This window comes from Fusarium poae, chromosome 4, assembly GCF_019609905.1.
Source record: "Fusarium poae strain DAOMC 252244 chromosome 4, whole genome shotgun sequence".
In the NCBI taxonomy this organism is placed as follows: domain Eukaryota; kingdom Fungi; phylum Ascomycota; class Sordariomycetes; order Hypocreales; family Nectriaceae; genus Fusarium; species Fusarium poae.
This window is the reverse complement of record NC_058402.1, coordinates 5,959,953-5,978,799: the sequence shown is the minus strand read 5'-3', so window position 1 is coordinate 5,978,799 and position 18,847 is coordinate 5,959,953. Positions and strand designations below refer to the sequence as shown.

At 47.7% G+C, this 18,847-nt stretch overlaps 3 protein-coding genes across 3 annotated transcripts; 2 read left to right on the top strand and 1 right to left on the bottom strand.

Annotated features, from left to right (window-relative positions):
- Positions 1-966: 966 nt before the first annotated feature.
- On the top strand, positions 967-2,707 carry FPOAC1_012017 (uncharacterized protein; the record flags this gene model as incomplete). The annotated part of the gene is made up of 3 exons (XM_044856382.1): positions 967-1,655; positions 1,714-1,932; positions 1,984-2,707. 3 exons carry the CDS (start codon positions 967-969, stop codon positions 2,705-2,707), a joined length of 1,632 nt encoding a protein of 543 aa, XP_044703695.1.
- Positions 2,708-4,260: 1,553 nt separating this feature from the next.
- On the top strand, positions 4,261-5,330 carry FPOAC1_012016 (uncharacterized protein; the record flags this gene model as incomplete). Its single annotated transcript, XM_044856381.1, has 2 exons — positions 4,261-4,600; positions 4,660-5,330. The coding sequence occupies 2 exons, from the start codon at positions 4,261-4,263 to the stop codon at positions 5,328-5,330; spliced, it is 1,011 nt and encodes a 336-aa protein (XP_044703694.1).
- An 896-nt stretch (positions 5,331-6,226) lies between these two features.
- On the bottom strand, positions 6,227-8,482 carry FPOAC1_012015 (uncharacterized protein; the record flags this gene model as incomplete). The annotated part of the gene is made up of 2 exons (XM_044856380.1): positions 6,227-8,309; positions 8,448-8,482. 2 exons carry the CDS (start codon positions 8,480-8,482, stop codon positions 6,227-6,229), a joined length of 2,118 nt encoding a protein of 705 aa, XP_044703693.1.
- Between the last annotated feature and the right edge of the window lie 10,365 nt (positions 8,483-18,847).

The window sequence follows — 18,847 nt, the reverse complement described above, 5'->3', positions numbered from 1 at the left end:
GGATGGGATGTGTCAAAAAGCAACGCACCAGGCTCTTCTTATCAGAAACGTCACTACATGTCTTGTCAATATGCAAAGCAAAGAGACGGGAGATTATCGCATCGCATCGCATCGCATCGCATCACATCACATCACATCACATCTTGAGATGAAGCTCAGGGGTCGAGGTGCAACCCAACGCAACACTTCTGCGGGGTGCCTTTCATGACTGGCCCGGAGGAGCTAAAGCGTCAAGGGCACTAACTTTTAGCGGGCAAGCAGGCCGCATGCAGGGGGGCAGAACACCCAATTCAGCAAGTAACCAGTCACAACAGACCTCTTCCCCAGCATCCCCGGCCAAGCTACAGGCCAATGCATGATCCAGTATCATCCAGTAGTAGGATCAGGAAGGAGCGATTTCAGTCCAAGAATCAAGTGACTCTGAGATGGATGGATTCTATCATCTCGGCAACTGAATAGTAGTAACATGGATGGAATTCTTTCACCGACTTCAAAGGCATTCTACAATTGACCAACCAACGACTCAGTAACTTTCCTTGCCCTAAACTTTTTTATCTATTGGATTTTAGGTCGCAATCCTCTTGGCCCCGTCGATCGCTGCTCATTCGGGTTCTCTCTACTAACTTAGCTCCACGTGCTGGAGTCTCCTATCTCTAGTCCGCCACAACCACCGACGGCTCTTTCACGCCTCCCGCGTCCGTCTTTGAAAAGGATCTGTGACGTCCCACGATCTCTTTCTACTCTGTTTCCTTATATTAGCGACCCAATATAGCTTTTTTGTGACGCGGTCGTTTTACAAGTACAATTTCCCATTCGACTGATGACGTTGCGATTGGTTTCCGAAGAGTCTTATTAAGGACTCTCACACATAGGGAACGAATACTTGCGCCGTCCACCGCCTTCGAACCTCTCTACCAGCAAGACCAAACTCTTACCTTCAGCACAACTATCGAGCCTTGAAACAAAATGGCGTCTTCATACGCCCTTCCGACGTCTTCTTTACCACATGCGCATCAAACACATATGCATTCCCACACACGAAGTACATCTCAATCGTCGCTCAATAACCTCAGACGACAGTCTACTTTCTCCAACGGCAACCTGCCCTCAGTACCTGACGAGGACCATGGTCACGAAGCTAGCCATGACCATGGCGACGGAAACTACATCGCACACTCACACAACCCGAGTGTCCACAAACATGGACACAGACACACCCGCATGTCCAACACAAGCGCATCCATTGCCCGCGAGAAGCTCCCTCCAGCACCATTGAATACACTAGAGGGTTGGACAGAAGAAAAGACACCCGGGGGCAGGAGCATTCTCTCACCGGGTCCTGCATCGGCTAATATGACCTATTCGCCTCCCGATAATGCCCACGACCATCCTCATGACCATCACAACCATTATCACGATAATTCACATAACCATTCCCACTCTCATTCCCACTCGCATGATCATTCTCACTCTCATTCTCATTCGCACGATCATAGCCACAGTCATGACCATCATGGCCACCCACATTCGCACGACGACGACAAGGGCAAAAGATCGATGTTCACGAGGATGATACTTCCGTACACAACAAAATTTCCCATTCTAAACGCCATTCTAATTGAAAAGGATTCCAGACGGATCTTCTACTTTATGGCGTATGTGTTGACCTTTTCCCAGGTCTGGAATGTTTGGCTAATTTGGATCTTTGTACAGGCTCAACTTTTCGTTCATGGCTGTCCAGGCATTTTATGGCTACGTCACAGATTCACTTGGTCTTCTGAGCGACAGTATTCATATGTTTTTTGATTGCGTGGCGCTGATGGTTGGCTTGCTGGCTGCTGTCCTGAGCAAGTGGCCTCGAAGCCAGCGATTCCCATATGGCTTCGGTAAAATTGAGACATTGAGTGGATTCGCCAATGGCGTTCTATTGATGTGAGTAACTTTCGGGTCGTATGCAGGTGCGTTGCTAATTGCTGTTTTCAGGCTACTCAGTGTGGAGATTGCCTTTGAGGCGTTCGAACGGTTGTTGGAGGGAACACAAACGAAGCGACTAGGCGAGCTATTTATTGTAAGCACCATGGGCCTGCTCGTCAATCTGGTTGGCATGATGGCTTTTGGTCATCACCACCATGGACATGATCATGGTAGCGATGGAGGCGGTTGCCATGGTCATGATAACGAAAACATGCACGGCATTTACTTGCATATTCTAGCCGATACCTTAGGCAGTGTGTCAGTCATTGTGTCTACAATATTGACGAGTTTCTGGGGATGGGCTGGATGGGATCCCCTGGCGTCTTGTTTCATTGCCATTCTCATCTTCCTTTCTTCCAAGCCTCTCGTTTACTCGTCCGCGAAGCGACTCTTGCTTAGCATCCCCGAGGATACAGAGTATAATCTACGCAACAGCCTCGGTGGCATCTTGAACCAAAGAGGAGTGGTTGGATATTCGTCGCCCAAATTTTGGCGTGACGATCATAGTGCTAGCCCGACTGGAGGTAAGCTCCTGGGTGTTGTACATGTGGTTGCAGCGAGAGGTGCTCCTTTGGAGGACGTTCGGGATCGAGTGCGCGAGTATCTTCTACGGGAAGGTGCGGACGTCGTTGTGCAAGTTGAGCGAGAAGGAGATAATAGCTGTTGGTGTAGCAGGCGAGGGATCCCAGCGCCACCAGCAACACCAACATTGGCATCAATGAAGGCATCTTAGAGAGGGAGTATGTTGCTGCATTTTGGCGAGATAGAGTCTGGTCTTGGGATAGAACAACCGATAAAGAGGATGATAGATGCGGGAAACACGCCAAAGAGGAGGGGCATTGTCGCGAGACGGGGAGCACGACTTGCGAGCATCAAAGAAGAACAGTTGATTGTTGGATTACATGGGGAATTCCAATGAGCGGCAGTTGCCGAGACAGTATCAGGGTCTCGACAGCATCATGAAGAGCACAAGATGATTTTGCGTTTCCTGGATTGGATATTTTGGTCATGAGCCATGCGGAGGATCACATGTATGATTACTGTTCCTATCATGGAGATGTGTGTTGTAGAACTAAAAGAGGGTGTATATCCATCAATAAAGAAGACTTGGACTATTTTCTGACAGTCATGGATTTATTGCCAGACTTGGGATGTTGTGCAGGAAATCAAGATGTAAGCCAGTTAAGAAATTTAGAGTGGTTTGCATGTGATAATGAGGTCTGCAAATGCAAATGGAGATTGTGGGGCTCTTCTCCAACAACAACGACCTCATCAAGAGCCTAATGAGAGTTTAATGTCAGCATGAGGGATCGGGATTGGATCTGGATGACTTCGCCTGAGCCAAAACCCCGAATTCAACTCAATTCCGTCTGCCCGGGCCGCTATAACCGCAACCTTTACAGCCTTACATTGACTGCCTGACTGCCTAGTCGAGTGATCAGCCACACCATCTTTTCTTGTTGAAGAGAGTTACTGCTAGATTACATAGGTACCAGCGTAGTACATAGTGTCGGCCCTCATCTTGGAACCCCACGAAACTCGGCTCATTACATGTGGGGAAAATAAAGAGCACAACTCATGATACGACCCCCCGCGAGCCGAAGCCGAGGCAAAGAAAGCCGGGGCCCGGGGTTCGTAGAATTTAGTTCTTGGGTATCATTGCCCCGGAAGACCGAGGGAATTTTAAAAGTTGGAGAAGAATGACAGCTGTAGGATCATCATTGTGTTTTGGTAACAACAATTATAGCCGGATATTCTTATTAATTCTGAGAACTCCTCCAACTTACCTATCTAGTACCTAGATTAGTAGGTACCTAGGTAGAATTAAATTCACCTTCCTATCTACTAGATAGGTACTAGGTACACAAAGGTGGAAAGTTTCGATAGAAGCGTCTCAGTGGAAACAACGTCAATAGAATAGAAACATACCTAGAAGCAGACGCCTAATGACGTATTGAGTAGATGGTTAGTAGCTATATCATCCTTCAGTTCTCATTCTCTCATTCCCTTTCTCATCTTGTTTTATGTTATTATATATTCTTGGAGCTCCATTGGTAAACATTCAACCCTTATTTATACTTACATCATTTTCCTACAAGCTGTGAGCTATAAGCTACACCCTCCCCTAGGCCGACCACCCCACACTCCCACTCCCACTCCTCCGCATTCGATTCCGAGGTTCATTTATTCATAACCCATAACTGCAGCTTATACCCTTCCTCGCCTTCTCTCTTGTTCCTCCCTCCTCCTTCACTCGGTAACACTCTCCTCTCTAAACTCGCCGCAATGTCCTCCCCCGACGCCCCAGACTCTGCCATCGAGGCCCGCGTCACCGATAAGCTCAAGAACACCACGCCTGCTCCTGAGCCAAAGGACGAATCCAAGACCGGCGCATCATCAGGACTTGCCCAACAGGCTCGCGCATTCGCCGCCGGTGGCTTCGGTGGTCTTTGCGCTGTCGTCGTGGGACACCCTTTTGATCTCGTAAAGGTCCGACTTCAAACCGCTGAGCGAGGCGTCTACTCCTCCGCCGTCGATGTTGTGCGCAAGAGTATTGCTCGTGATGGTTTGCGACGAGGTCTCTATGCTGGCGTGAGCGCTCCTCTTGTCGGTGTTACTCCTATGTGTACGTCCATCTCTATCTTCCCTTGACAACCCCGCACAGTTGAATTAATCCTGCATCAGTCGCCGTGTCTTTCTGGGGTTACGATCTGGGCAAGCAATTCGTCCGAGGTGTGAGCGAGGTCCCCGCCGAGGGTCTCACGATCGGCCAGATTTCAACCGCCGGCTTCATCTCCGCCATTCCCATGACTGCCATCACCGCCCCCTTCGAACGTATCAAGGTCATTCTCCAGGTCCAGGGACAGAAGCAGCTCGCCCCTGGTGAAAAGCCCAAGTACAACGGTGGCGTTGATGTCGTCCGACAGCTGTACAAGGAGGGTGGAATCCGCAGCGTCTTCCGCGGTAGCGCTGCTACCCTCGCCCGTGACGGTCCCGGTTCTGCTGCTTACTTTGCCGCCTACGAGTATATCAAGCGCAAGATGACTCCCGTTGACCCTCTCACTGGAAGGCCCAGTGGCCAGCTCAGTCTTACAGCTATCACATGCGCTGGCGCAGCTGCTGGAGTTGCCATGTGGATTCCTGTCTTCCCCGTCGACACAGTCAAGTCTCGTCTCCAGACCTCCGAGGGTAACGTCACAGTTGGCAGCATCGTCCGCGAACTATACGGAAGAGGAGGCGTCAAAGCCTTCTTCCCTGGTTTCGGCCCTGCTCTGGCTCGTGCTGTGCCCGCCAACGCTGCTTCTTTCCTTGGTGTCGAGCTGGCTCACCAAGGCATGAACAAGTTCTTTGGTTAGATGAGGATGGAACGAATTTCTGAAGCATCATGTGTATGTATGAGGAAAAGCTACCATTGATTTTTATGGATTTCAATATGGATTATTGATTGAATGCTGGATGAGGATTACAGCGTATGGACGGCGTTGGTGGGTGGGCATGTCATGACTTGTATTTTCGTTCTCACCCATGAATGGGTGCATTTTGGAAGCAACATTCGAGCGCTGAAGCATAGGTACCTTCTGTTTCAAGTATATAGACCATGAGCAGTTAGATCTGGGGATTGATTTCTGTTGTGGTCCATAGATGAATGTATCATCGTTACTTGGATCTTTTGAAGTCCATGCTCGAAATAAGTCACTGGTAAACGTTTGTGATACTCGTTTTATCATTGTCTTCGCCAAAAAAAAAAAAAAACGCATTTGAGCAATCTTGAGCCTTCAGTGGCACTCATCATACAAAACTGGCACAATATTGTACCTTCCTGCCCACGTCCCAGAATACCTGATCTCCCTATGCGCCTAAAATCACCATGTGCCTGAATCCATTAAACAAAAACAACCTGGAGTAACTCAATGAAACATATTGCGGCCGTTTAAATTCGCCCCTTCCCCAGGTATCAATCCCAGTGCCGATGATTCCGGCATGTCGTTTGCATCGCCAGCCTCCCTTATTCATATTGATGGGGTCCCGCCATTGCGCCGATGCTATGAGTAAAAGACAGACCTGTCTGTCGCCGAGTACTGAAGCAAATAAACGACCAACAGGAAGCAACGCGCGCTAAAAAACATTGTGAGGCGAGGGGAGATGAAAATGTTCCGCCGTAATTCTCGAGAAATGAGACTGTTCACATTGTCGCCCTATCAAAGGGCGAAATAGAGCGGAATAGATATAGTATGAGATTGGGAGCGTCAAGTTAAGCACGCTCGGTCGTCGTCCAGCGTCGTTTGGAAAGACTCACGTCGCGGTATCGTTCTGCCTCGCCAGGAGGCCGTGGAAGGCCCCAAAGGCCGCCTAGACCGTCCCCAAGCTGTCCAATCGGGACCTCCTCGACGGAGTTGTCGTGGTCGTGGAGAACGTCTGTCACGATTCGGATCGGGCCCGATAGTATGGGACCCCGAGGGGTGGCCTTTGGGGTGGTTTCTCCGCTGGAAGGAAACGAGAACGAAGTCAATGACGAAAATGCGGCTGGTGGCAAGGTCATAGTCAATAAATTGGTCGATTTGAGCTCGAAACGAGAAGGTAAAGATGATTGAACGGGGAGGCTTGAGGCGACCTCAGTGGTCGAGGACAAAGGTTCATTCTTCTTGTTCTCGATCGTGTTGTCAAAACGGCCAAAGTTAGGCAAGACATTATCGAAATCTTCCTTATCGGAAGCCTCGTCACTGCCATCATCCATCAACCTCAGGGACGAGGAACGAGGAGTCCATAAGCCGAACGAAGGTGTGCTGCCGCTCGGAGAGCTACTCCGAGGGGTTGTTTCACCCTTTGCTGCCGTTTTTTCTGTTGATGCCGCTGCCGCTACTGCCGCTGCAGTGCTAAGCCTCGGCACGCGGTTTAGAGGTCGCTGGGAGCCCGAGGTTCGGCGTATCGATGACCCAAAAGCCGCACTAGCTGAAGCACTGCGACTGCCTCCAGGTATGATAGGATCCGAGTAGACAAAGGACCCGATAAGTGGACCAGGGCCCTCGGTATCGCTGATACTAGGCTTGCGGCCACGGATCGTGGTGGGGAATGAATCAGCTGCGTTTGATCTAGCAGATACTGGAGTCGAAGTGGTCGAGCGGAGGTGCTCTGTGCTTGCAGACATTCGAATATCGTACATCTGATGGGGCGAAACATGAGGCTCCTTTTCGTGAGCTGATGCGGCTAGAAGAGTATGGTAGTCGGCATCTTGTTTTCGTTCTGCCATAGTGATGGATGCAATGCCGACATCCATAAGCACAGGTTGATGAGTGATAGCCCCGATCAGAGCATTGCAGCCAGCACCGTGAGATACAAGGATAACAACAGTCTCCACATCCTCATCTTCGGAAACCGCCTCATTATTGTCAGCTCCTTCCTGTGAAGCACCAGCAGCTTGTGTGACCATCTCATCAGGTGCATCAGTCGTAGCGTACCAATCCACCATCTTCTTGAGACCTCGCCGAAACCTCTTGTGCATGTCTGTCCACTCTTCCCCAAGCTGGCCACCATCTCCAAAATCCAGTGGAGTTCTCATCGAATCCCATTGGTAATCCACCACTACGCACTCGTCGCGCGCATGGGCCACAAACCCGTCAGGAATCTTTCCAGAGCTTGAGATGGCATAGTTGGGCTTTGGGACTGTGTATCCCTTCTTCGTTAGTTGGTTAGCCAGCTGCCCCGTCAAAGCTGCCGCCATGGCTGAGCCCGATGAGCTTTCCGCCGAGGACCCTGGTCTCATAGGTCCAAGAGACGGACTGGCGACTGGTGAACCGTTCCATAAAGAGGCAGTAGAGCCTCTGTGCGGCATGGGAGTGGGTGTAGATGCGGACGTCAGGGCGCTATAATCCTCACGCCTCAGTAGTTCAGCCTTTGCGCTTCCGAGCATGAGAGCGGCACCAGGAGGCGGAGTGATGTGTTCGAAGTATTCTGGGGACAGCCATTCTCCAAGGAAAGAATCAAGGCGTAGTATCGTAGATCGGAAGTGCTTTGGTGGGCCGGTGGCAGAAACGAAGATATCATTCGGACGATGCGGCGACTCATGGGGAGTCTGGGCGAGCCCAGAGCTGATTCCAATGGATGTTTGGGCGCATCGTAAGAAAGGCGAGCTATGAATGACGACTTTAAATCGGCGGCGCCTCTTTGTGTCTTTGGTATTCGATTCGTAATCGGCTTTGGCCTGTTCGAGGATACTGGAGATTTGATTACCAACAGCTCTGGCCTGTAGCCAACCGCCGTATGTTAGAGGAGGATCGTAGGGAGTAGGGGACGAAAGGTGCCATTTCTTGTCGGCGGCGTCAAGACGGTTTCCGTGCCTATGTTGAAAGTCAGTCGGTTTTCTTGACAAACGTTATGCTCTTGTTGGTAGACGCAGCGCTAAGTTGCGCGATGCAATTCCGACGATGCATCATGACGACAGGGGTCCAAGAATGGCACAGTGGGTGGAAACGTACCTGACGACAAAGATGTAGGCCGGCGTACGGCCCATGATGTAGTTATCAACAGAAACAAAGTAGGAAAGTTGCGGGAGTATAAGTGAAGAAAGAACAATGCAGTGCTGAAAGAGAGAGGGGAGTGAGGTTGGTCTGCTGAACCGAATAAGAGAGGCCAAGGGGTGATCAAATACCCTGGGCCTGGCGTGGGTTACACAGTTAGCATGGAAAGTTATTGGAGCTTGTGCAAGTGCAGGGCGCCCACTATTAAGCCGACGTGAAAGACAAGGCAGCCTAGGCCTGGAGACGCACTAGGTACTAACCTAGACTAAATCACCACCTTGCCGTACACCCCCCCATTCTGCACACCTTATATACAGAAAAGGCTTACTTTTAAATAAGTTTTAAAAGATACTAAAGCTATATATAAAAAAAAAGATAATATATTTATATATTTTAAATATTTAGATTTATAAAATAAGTATTTTAATTTTTATTAAGAAACTATATAGTATTTTATATAGATTTTAAAAAGTAAAATAAATAATTTTATTTTTTTAATATATAAATATAAAAATAATATTTATAAAATTATTTAAGTTAATATAGTATTTTTACTATATAATATAGCTTATAAATTATATATATAATTATTTAAAAGTTAATTTTTATAGCTAATTAATATATATATGATGCATGAAGGCATCGTCATATCAATTGACCGGGTAATTCAGTTGCCCGATCCGTAGTTTACCCGGATTAGCCGGATGAGTCAGCGAGATCTGTGCCCTTACGGCACAGATTCTGACTTAGCCAAATACGAATCATGCACCTTACGATAACTCACCCTGACCCTAGGCGTGATCTGTTATCAAATGGTAGCAGCTACACGTTTATCACGATCCCTATCTTCAATTTACTGCAGGCTATCAAGCCTATATCAATCTTCATTCTATCTGATTTCCAATCAGTGAAAAAACCATACAAAGACCTCCGGAAACACTCATAAAGAGCCCAAGCTGAAGTATCTTGGTGGTCCTCTATTCCATCAAGATATCACCCTTCATCAATCGATCATATCAATCTTCAATCGATTCTATCGTAATCCGCAGGATTACATCCCCTATCAACGCCACATAACGCACGCCAAGGCCCGAAATAGCCTTTCTTTCATCTTCGCCTAACCTTATTACCTCCTTGCCCCTGTTCACGATCAATTACGCGCCCACAAGAAAAAATAAAAAAACACGATAAGTCCTCCTGAGGTATCAGCACGCCTGGGGAAGGATAATTCCTTACGAATAGCCAGGTCTTACGAGTGATTCTCAGAAGGGGTACCCTGGCGGAGCGCTGAAAGGTTAGGAGTGTGCAAGGAGTGTGAGAGAGTGATAAGTGTGAAATTCTGTGGCAGATCAGTCATAAGTCTTTAACATTATATTGCAATCAGGGGGAGCTTGAAGGATTTGTCAACATCACCGTTTTTTCCGAAACCGATTGACGGGTTGAACCGTCAGACATAGCCCGTTCTCCCGAAGAGAACACCCCCTTGCCAGGTAGAGTGCAGTGTTCACGGCGGGACGATTCCTCATTGCAACGACAGACAGGTGACGCCCATCACCGTTAGACCATTACAACACAAAGAAGCTGCATCTGCTGTTTGGCGACAATTGATTCCTTCTTACCCCTTATATACCTTCCCGCCTAACCGGTCAACAATATGGCCAAAGAACCGGGAGAGCCCGATTCGGGTGACGAAGGCAGCGATCACGTCACTGAGCAACCTGCCCGCAGCAGCACCGCACGTCGCGATAGCTTCTATCTTCCTGATAATGAGATTGCTCGCGACATCGAATTGCTGAGAAAGCATGACAAGGTGGTTAGATGGGGAATCCGCTTCCTCCGATTGATTGAAGAATATGGTACCCCTGCTGTACTAGACACCGTAACTATCTGGGATCTGGATGTCATGACACAGATCCGCAGTTTCACAGCATCACTGGTGGATGCTGATCCCCTTGCTCGTGAATTACTGGACAATCCCCGTGCTAAGGTGTCTCATCTATCCTCAATGGAATGGTGGAGAACATCGATCAACAGACAACTTTCGTTCAAACCTATTAATGAGTTCAGTGCTAAACCGCTGAGTACCATCCGCCGACCCAAGACTGGCGAAGTCCCTCAGCCTCCCATCTCTGACGATGAAGGTTCAGATCATGAGAGCGACGAACGTCGTCGACGTGAGGAAGAAAAGGAAGAGGCTGAACGCCGTCGCCGTGAATCCACTGGAGTTACCAACACTTCGCGTACTACCGACTCTGACCCGGCCAAGAAGATCAAGAAGGAATCTCTCGGAGTCTTCCACCCAGGCCATCCTGATGATGTAGATAACCGTGGATTGGTGACTACCAGCACAGGCAAGATCATTTACACTGACGTTCATACGTTCTGTGAGCATGTGCAGCTCTTCAAGCGATACGGCAATTATGTGCTTACTGACCATTACCTCGGGATGCTCGCGGGGAATGCCAGCGCATGGCTCATGGCGGAACTTGACCATACAGCCCGTCACCAAGTGCTGAACGCATCAATTACTGAATTCTGCCAAATCCTGACCAAACGATTTAAACGCACGGAAGCTGAACTGGTCAAGGAACTTCATCAAGCTCGCTATACACCGCGGCAAGTCGAGAACGGCGTCACCCTAGCCCAATGGGCCCAGCGAAAAGCCGGTATTGCGAAGCAACTCGGTCAGAAAGAGACATCTATTGTCCATACCCTGTTCAACCTTATTGACCCAGAAATCTCGCGCTTCCTTAGTCACCCAGATGATGATACTAAGCTGACAGACTTTATCAAGCAGTGCGAGGATCGCCGTGCCGCCATCCGCAACGTGGTGAAGCGTAGCTCGGGGAGTAACTCATCCAATGGCCGTAACCGCCAGGACTATGCTCCCTCTTCCTACGATAGCCGCCCCCGAGACGACCGGCCCCGCGATAACCGCTCCTCCCGAGGGTATCGAAGCTACGACGGTGGTCGTTCTTCAAACTCTCGCGGCAACCGAAACGATCGATACCGTGGTGACAACCGCGATGAATACAAGGCCCAAGACAAGGACCGTCGACAGTCATCGTCCCGTGATGATGACCGCCAGCCTCGTCCTCCTAGAGAAGGCGACTATATCCGTCGAGAACAACAGGAGAAGAAGGTTCACTTCGAAAAGAAATACCAAGCCATTGAGACTCCTCAACCTGAACCGGATGACCGCGGTCATGATGAGCAAGGCTTATGGGAGCAGGATTGTCCAGACCCTGAAGATGACGGCTACGAATCTGACCGTTATTCTACGTACTCATACGGTTCACAAGACGCTTACCTCGTGGTACTTGGCGACACTACGCCCAATGGATCGCGACAGGAGACGTCAACCACCAAACCATGCTACAGGTGCAGCAAGTGTAAGCGCAGCTTTCCCAGCCGCGCCCTGTTGCGTGAGCACGGAAACCTCGACACATGTATCAAGCCTCAACAACTCAAGGAGGAAGAACAGATTCTAGCCAAACCAAAGCGCTGTCAGGCTTGCTTCAGGGACTTCCCCTCAAGAAACAAGCTGCATAAGCACCTTCGCCAGGGATGCGAAGCTGGGGCTGAACCGTTGAATGGATACGAAGCCGTCACGTCGTCGCTATTCAAGCCCGTTCCGCGGACTATTGATGGAAGCTATACACATCTTAGATTCCCCGCCAAGGCAGACCGAAATGGCCCGACGGTCTCTGTCTGCGCTGACACAGGATGTGGTAAACCAGTGGTCAGCCGCCGCTGGTTGGAAACACTCAAGCACTCAATTGAGACTAAGCCACCGGTCTACATCCGAGGCGTGAACGATGTTATCGGAAAACCTCACACTGAATGGGCAACCTTCTCTTTCTTCGTGGACGGCACTCGTAAAGACGGTTCTGAAGCTGGAACCGCAGAATTCTCTTGCGGCGCCTGGGTACAGGACGGGTTGCCTCCTTCAGGCCCTGCAGCACTGTTGGGCAACGCCTGGATGGTCCCGTACGACATCAACGTTCTCAATACAGAAGGTCGCCTTGAGTGCAAATCGCTTACCGACTTCTATATTCCTTTTGATGTGTTTCAAGTCAAGCGAAAGGTTTCCCGCCGAGTCATAGCCGCACGACCGATGACTGTCCCTGCCGGTGAAACACGACTTATTCCGGCCGCTTGGAAGGAGTTACCTAAAGACCGAAGCTTTGCCTTCTTTGGAACTACCACTGGAACTGTCGGCGGATTGATCGACAGGAAATCTACACCTGGTGTCGTGTTCGTTAACGATACATCATCAGATGTACAAATCCAACGCAAGCAGAAGCTCGGCAATATCGAAGAATGCGACGACCAGGAAGTCTACTTCTCAACTACATGGAAATCCGCCCTGGGAGCAGTCGCCTTGAGTTCGTTTATCGGTGTGGCAAACGCTGCCGAGGAACCGGCACCTACCCCCAGCGTTGAGAGCGACCAACAGCCCAAGGGCGCGTTGCAAGCACTGTCATCCTCCTTTGAACTGACCCCTGATGTCGCTGCTGTGGCTTCTGGAGAAGTTGACGTGAAATCAACCGCTCCACCTGTGACCATGATGCCTCCAGTATCGTCCTTGGGAGAGGCCATTTTGGCAGATATCGCCGACGCTACGAAGGATTGGAAGCAGAGAAAGAGACAGGTGGTCTCAAACATGGAATGTTTTCTGGCGGCCGAATCGGAAATGGCGACCCCAACACCGCCAGATGTCGATAGCGCTGTCGACGACACTGCAGATATTCCATCTCCAGTACCATACCAAACTCAGGTTCAACGACAACCTAATCTCTCTGAGGTCACTCTGGAGAACGGCATGCATATCTATGCTGATGATCAGGCATTTTCGGGATCCGTCACCTCTCTGGTAGACCGCTATGCCTCCGTTTGGATTGACACCGGTCTGATCAAAGTAGACAAAGATGAAGAGATGACTGTCCCTCTCATTGAGAATTGGTATGAACACAAGGTGTCTCAACGACCATATGCGTGCGGATTGAAGGACCAACGCTTCATCGACGAAGTCTTCGATAACCTTCACCGACAAGGAAGAATGGAGTGGGTTAAACAACCTACGCCCTTCTCAGCACCTGTCTTCGTCGTCTGGCGAACAGTGGATGGTAAACCCAAGGGGCGTGTTGTGGTTGATCTGCGTGCCTTGAACAAGGTCACTATGCCCGATTGCTACCCACTTCCTCGCCAAGAAGACATCATCGGTTCTCTGCGAGGGGCTACCCACATCTCCGCTGTCGACGCCTCAGCCTTCTTCCACCAATTCGGAGTTACTCTAGAGCATAGAGATCGTTTCACGATCACTAGCCATCGCGGTTTAGAACGTTCAACAGTTGCGCCAATGGGATTCCGCAACTCGCCAGCCTACGCTCAGAGATACATGGATCGTCTCCTACGCCCCTTTCGTCACTTCTGTCGAGCCTTTATTGACGATGTGATTATCTTCTCGCGGTCCGCAGAAGAACATCTTCGACACTTGGAAACTATCTTGAAAACCTTTACAGCAAAGAACATCTCGATTAACCCCAAGAAAAGCTGGATCGGCTACCCAAGTGCACAAGTCCTTGGCTTTCGAGTCGACTCTCTCGGCCTTTCGACTACAGCAGAACGAGTCGCGTCCTTCGCCAAACTTGACTTCCCTTACCAATTGTCAGCTCTGGAGCAGTATATTGGCGCCACAGGCTATATACGTCACCTAATACCCTACTATGCCCAGCTTATCGAGCCATTGCAACGCCGAAAAGTTGCTCTGCTTGCAGCCGGAAGACAGAAGGGTAAAGTCGTTGACGGTAACCCCAGTCGGCGCAAGGCATTCACTAAGGCCACTCACTACGAACCAACGGAAAAGGAGAGACTGTCGTTCCAATCGGTACAAGCCGAGATTTCTTCCGGTAAAGGCCTGTGTCACCTTGATCCCAAAAAGCGACTGTTTCTACAGCTGGATGGAAGCCTCCAAAGAGGTTTCGGAGCCGTGTTGTTCCATGTCAAAGACGGATATATTTGGAAAGAGGGAACACTGATCCCACCGAATGTGGTCTTACCTATCTGCTTTATCAGCAAGACGCTTACTGGCGCAGAATCAAGATACGGCCCAACGGAGCTTCAGGTTGCAGCACTGGTGTGGGCTGTGAAGAGGTTGAAGGCACACATTGGTTCATCAGAAGGTTCTCTCACAGTGTTCACAGATCACTCAGCGACAAAGCCCATTGTGGAACGTACATCTCTGGAGACGTCTAGCACTGACCGGGCCAACCGAAAGCTCGTTAATGCGTCTATCTACTTATCGGAGTTCAACTTACGAGTGTTCCACATTCCTGGAATCAAGAACTTTATCCCAGATGCCCTGAGCAGGCTCAGTGCACCAGAAACCGACTTGAATGCCGTCAGACATAGACCTGACTATACTGCGCTAGATGATGTGCTTGTCTCGATTGGAAACAATGATATCTGATGAAACAAAAGCGCGATTTCAGAAGGGATACTTGGAGGATACCAAGTACAAGCCTGTTATCCAAATGCTCCTCAACAATACGCCTGATGATCCCGAAATCACAGTTGAACGACTGAACGGCGAGGACGCCGTTGAAGCTTCGAAGCGCGGCGTACCGTTCGCATTACGACAAGGCCTGTTATACCACGAAGCTACAGATGGATACGTGAGACTGTGCATCCCTAAAGCCATGACAGATGATGTATTGAAAATGGCTCACGACGATCGCCATCACTATGGCGTTGACCGCATGACAAGGGAACTGTCAAATCTGGCTATACCAAATCTCACATACCTTATCAAGAAGCATATCCATGGATGCAAGGCCTGTTGCCTGGGGCAGACTAACCGGCAACAGCGCATTGGGAACTACCTTCCTATCCGCCCACCAGTATTACCTATGCAAACGATCACCATCGACTTCATCACAGACATGCCTCCTGTGGAGAGCAGAGGAACCCCATGGGCGCTTGAAGGGTTCGATACCTTTGATCAGTTGCTTACAGTATCCTGCCCTGCCAGTAAGCGTACGCTTCTTATCCCAGGGTATGCAACATACTCAGCCGCCAACTGGGCCACGGTGCTGGCACGACAACTCCTACTCGCCGACTGGGGAATGCCGCGCGTTATCATCTCAGATCGCGATCGGAAGTTTACCTCTCCCTTTTGGAGGCAGCTGTGGGCTGAGTTTGGCACTCGCCTCGCCATGACTACGGCGTATCACCCGCAGGCCGACGGCTTATCGGAACGCAAGAATCAGACTGTTGAAATCGCTATCCGCTTCTACTATATCGAGCATCCACATGCAAACTGGACTCATCTGCTCCCAAGCCTTCAATGGTCATTGAACGGAGCGCTGAACGCGGGAACGAAGATGTCGGCGCATGAGTATATCTACGGATTCAGACCCCAGAGCGCCTTAGATGCCATTACGCCAATGGAAGTCACGCCCGACCTCCCGTTCCTGCGGGAAGCAATGCGAAGAGAAGCACAGCTGGCGATGGATTTCGCGGCTATGCGAGGCAAACGAGCGTACGACAAGAACCACAAGCCGATCATCCTGAAGGCAGGTGACCGCGTCTACCTACGTCTTCACGATGGCTACCATTTGCCAGGAAAACCATCCAGAAAGTGGTCACAACAACGAAGCGGTCCCTATGAGATCATCCGAATGGTTGGGGACCTTGCTTGTGAGCTCAAATTACCCCAGAACATGAAGATACACCCAGTCATCTCGGTTCAACAGCTTACCCCGGCGCACGCCGATGACTTTGAGGAGGACGAGCCGGGACCTATCGAAGGAGGCTCGGATGACGAAGATGGGTACGTCGTCGACCACATCGTCAAACGTGAGGTCCGCCGACTTGGGAGAAAGGCTACGCCAACTGAAGGCTTCTGGGTACGATGGAAAGGCTGGGGAGCTCAACATGACCAGTGGGTGAAGACCGCTGATATAGCGGAAAATCTCATTGAGGACTTTCGCAAGGAACACCCGGAGCAATTCGAGGAACCGACTGTTCGCCGGAATGCAAGACGAAAGGTGTCGAAGGGGTAGACACTTATTGGACGCAAGGTGGACAGGAAATGTACGAATTGCATGGATGAGGGTATCTATTCTACTGAGGTCAGTAGAAGCCTCCTTTTGAGGCCGGCATCTGATGCATGAAGGCATCGTCATATCAATTGACCGGGTAATTCAGTTGCCCGATCCGTAGTTTACCCGGATTAGCCGGATGAGTCAGCGAGATCTGTGCCCTTACGGCACAGATTCTGACTTAGCCAAATACGAATCATGCACCTTACGATAACTCACCCTGACCCTAGGCGTGATCTGTTATCAATATAATTTAATAATAATATATATAATAAAATTAAAATATTATTTTTTATTTAAAAGTAATATTAATAAATATTTAAATAAATATATATATAAATAAGAATATATATAATAAACTTTAAAGTCTAAAGAATTATTTTATAAGAAAATTACTTTATAAGTATTTTTATATAATTTATTATATATTTTTAAAATATATTTATATATTATTATTTATAAAAATAATTTAAAATATATTAAAAAATTATTTATAAAGAAATAATATAATATATTATTAACTATAAGTAATTATAATATATATATATATTAAACTTTTTAATATTTATATTATATATACTTTTATAAAAAATAAGCTTAATTTTATAAATATATATAATTAATTTTTAATTATTATAATATTATAGCTTTAAAAGCTTATATAAGAAAATAAAATATTTTTTATAATAAGCTATATAAATAAATCTATATATTAAAAATTTATATAAAATTATAATTATATTAAATAAAGCTTTATTAATTAAAAAAGTAATAAGATTATATTAATAATTTAAATAATTATATTTATTTTATTTTATATTATAATTTATTTTTTTCTTTTTATATATATTATATAATAATTATAATATTTATAAAAAAATACTATATAATTATATATCTTTTATATAAGTTTTTATTTTAAATTATAATAAAATCTTTATAAAAAAGTAAAATCTTATAACTTTAAAAATTATTATAAAAATCTATAAAAATCCTAGAAAGATTATTTAAGCTTTATATAAATATTTAAAAGCTAATAATTATTTTAAAAGAAAAAGTAATATTCTAGCTATTTTTTATTATATTTAAATTAAAAGATATAAAAAAGTGCTCTAAGGTGAGAAAAGGTGTGCGGAATGGGGGGGTGTACGGCAAGGTGGTGATTTAGTCTAGGTAGACAGGCCAAGATTGAAATTGGACTGGGAAAGGAATCTCGACCGAACGTGTATAAAAAGTGTTGTGATTTTTCTGCAGACTTTGACGTTTCGACGACGTTGTGCTTCGAAAGTACTAAAGGGAGATAAGATACATGAACGCCACAAGCTAATAGGCGATCCAGTTCAGCAGGTGACCAGAAACCCTTTTGGTTCCCCTCAGCGAGTCACCGTCGCACAGCAGACCTACTAAGGTAGAACGTTGACCTGAGGTGAGCACACCGTGACACTCGGGGTGAAATATCAGTCGAGTTAACGTTAAATGAGATCAAGACTCAAAGAGGGTGTTGAGATACCTGAGACAGAGGTAAAATAAAAGAGGAGGCAGATATGGAAGAAGGAAACAAAGAAAGAAAGAGGAGAAGCTAGAATACAAGGCCAAGACGGTGATAGATCATCAATCATGTCTACTTTTAGCAACCTAGACTAGATAATTCTCCAACAATCAAATGTCAAAACACACACAGATACAAAGAGGGGTTTTGCCTTGCTTGCCTTGAACCTTCCATGTCTTTTCTTGGCCTGCAGAGTCAGATCCAGCGGGGTTATCATGAACCGTCGGTACCTAGTCGAGGAATAAAAACAAGAAACTTTTACAAACTTGCACGACATTCAGAAACAGTTCCAGGGTCAGATTTGGAGACGCGCCGTCAAAGTGGATTGTCACCATGCGCTAAGAGGTATCGATCAGCATCGTTGAAGAGTATGGATTGAAATCCTGAGATGATCCATCCTACTATACTATTGTCTGTGGGTGGTGGACATTGTAGGTTGGGGGTTTAGTAGACCTTGGGGGTTTGATCAATTTTGTTTTGGTCATGATGCATCATAGTATCGTGATCTCATTTCAACCCCAGGTTCTCCCCCAGCTCTCATCTTATGACATGGAGGTGATGTTTGAGGTATTTCAAGCTGATGTTTCGGGCCCGAGTCCAATCATTGGACGTTTCGGTTCTGAATATCGTAGCTTCGAATAGAGTGCCCCCGTGCAGGATGCCATTGCATGATTGACTGACCTCGGCCAGTGCAGAGCAGTCAG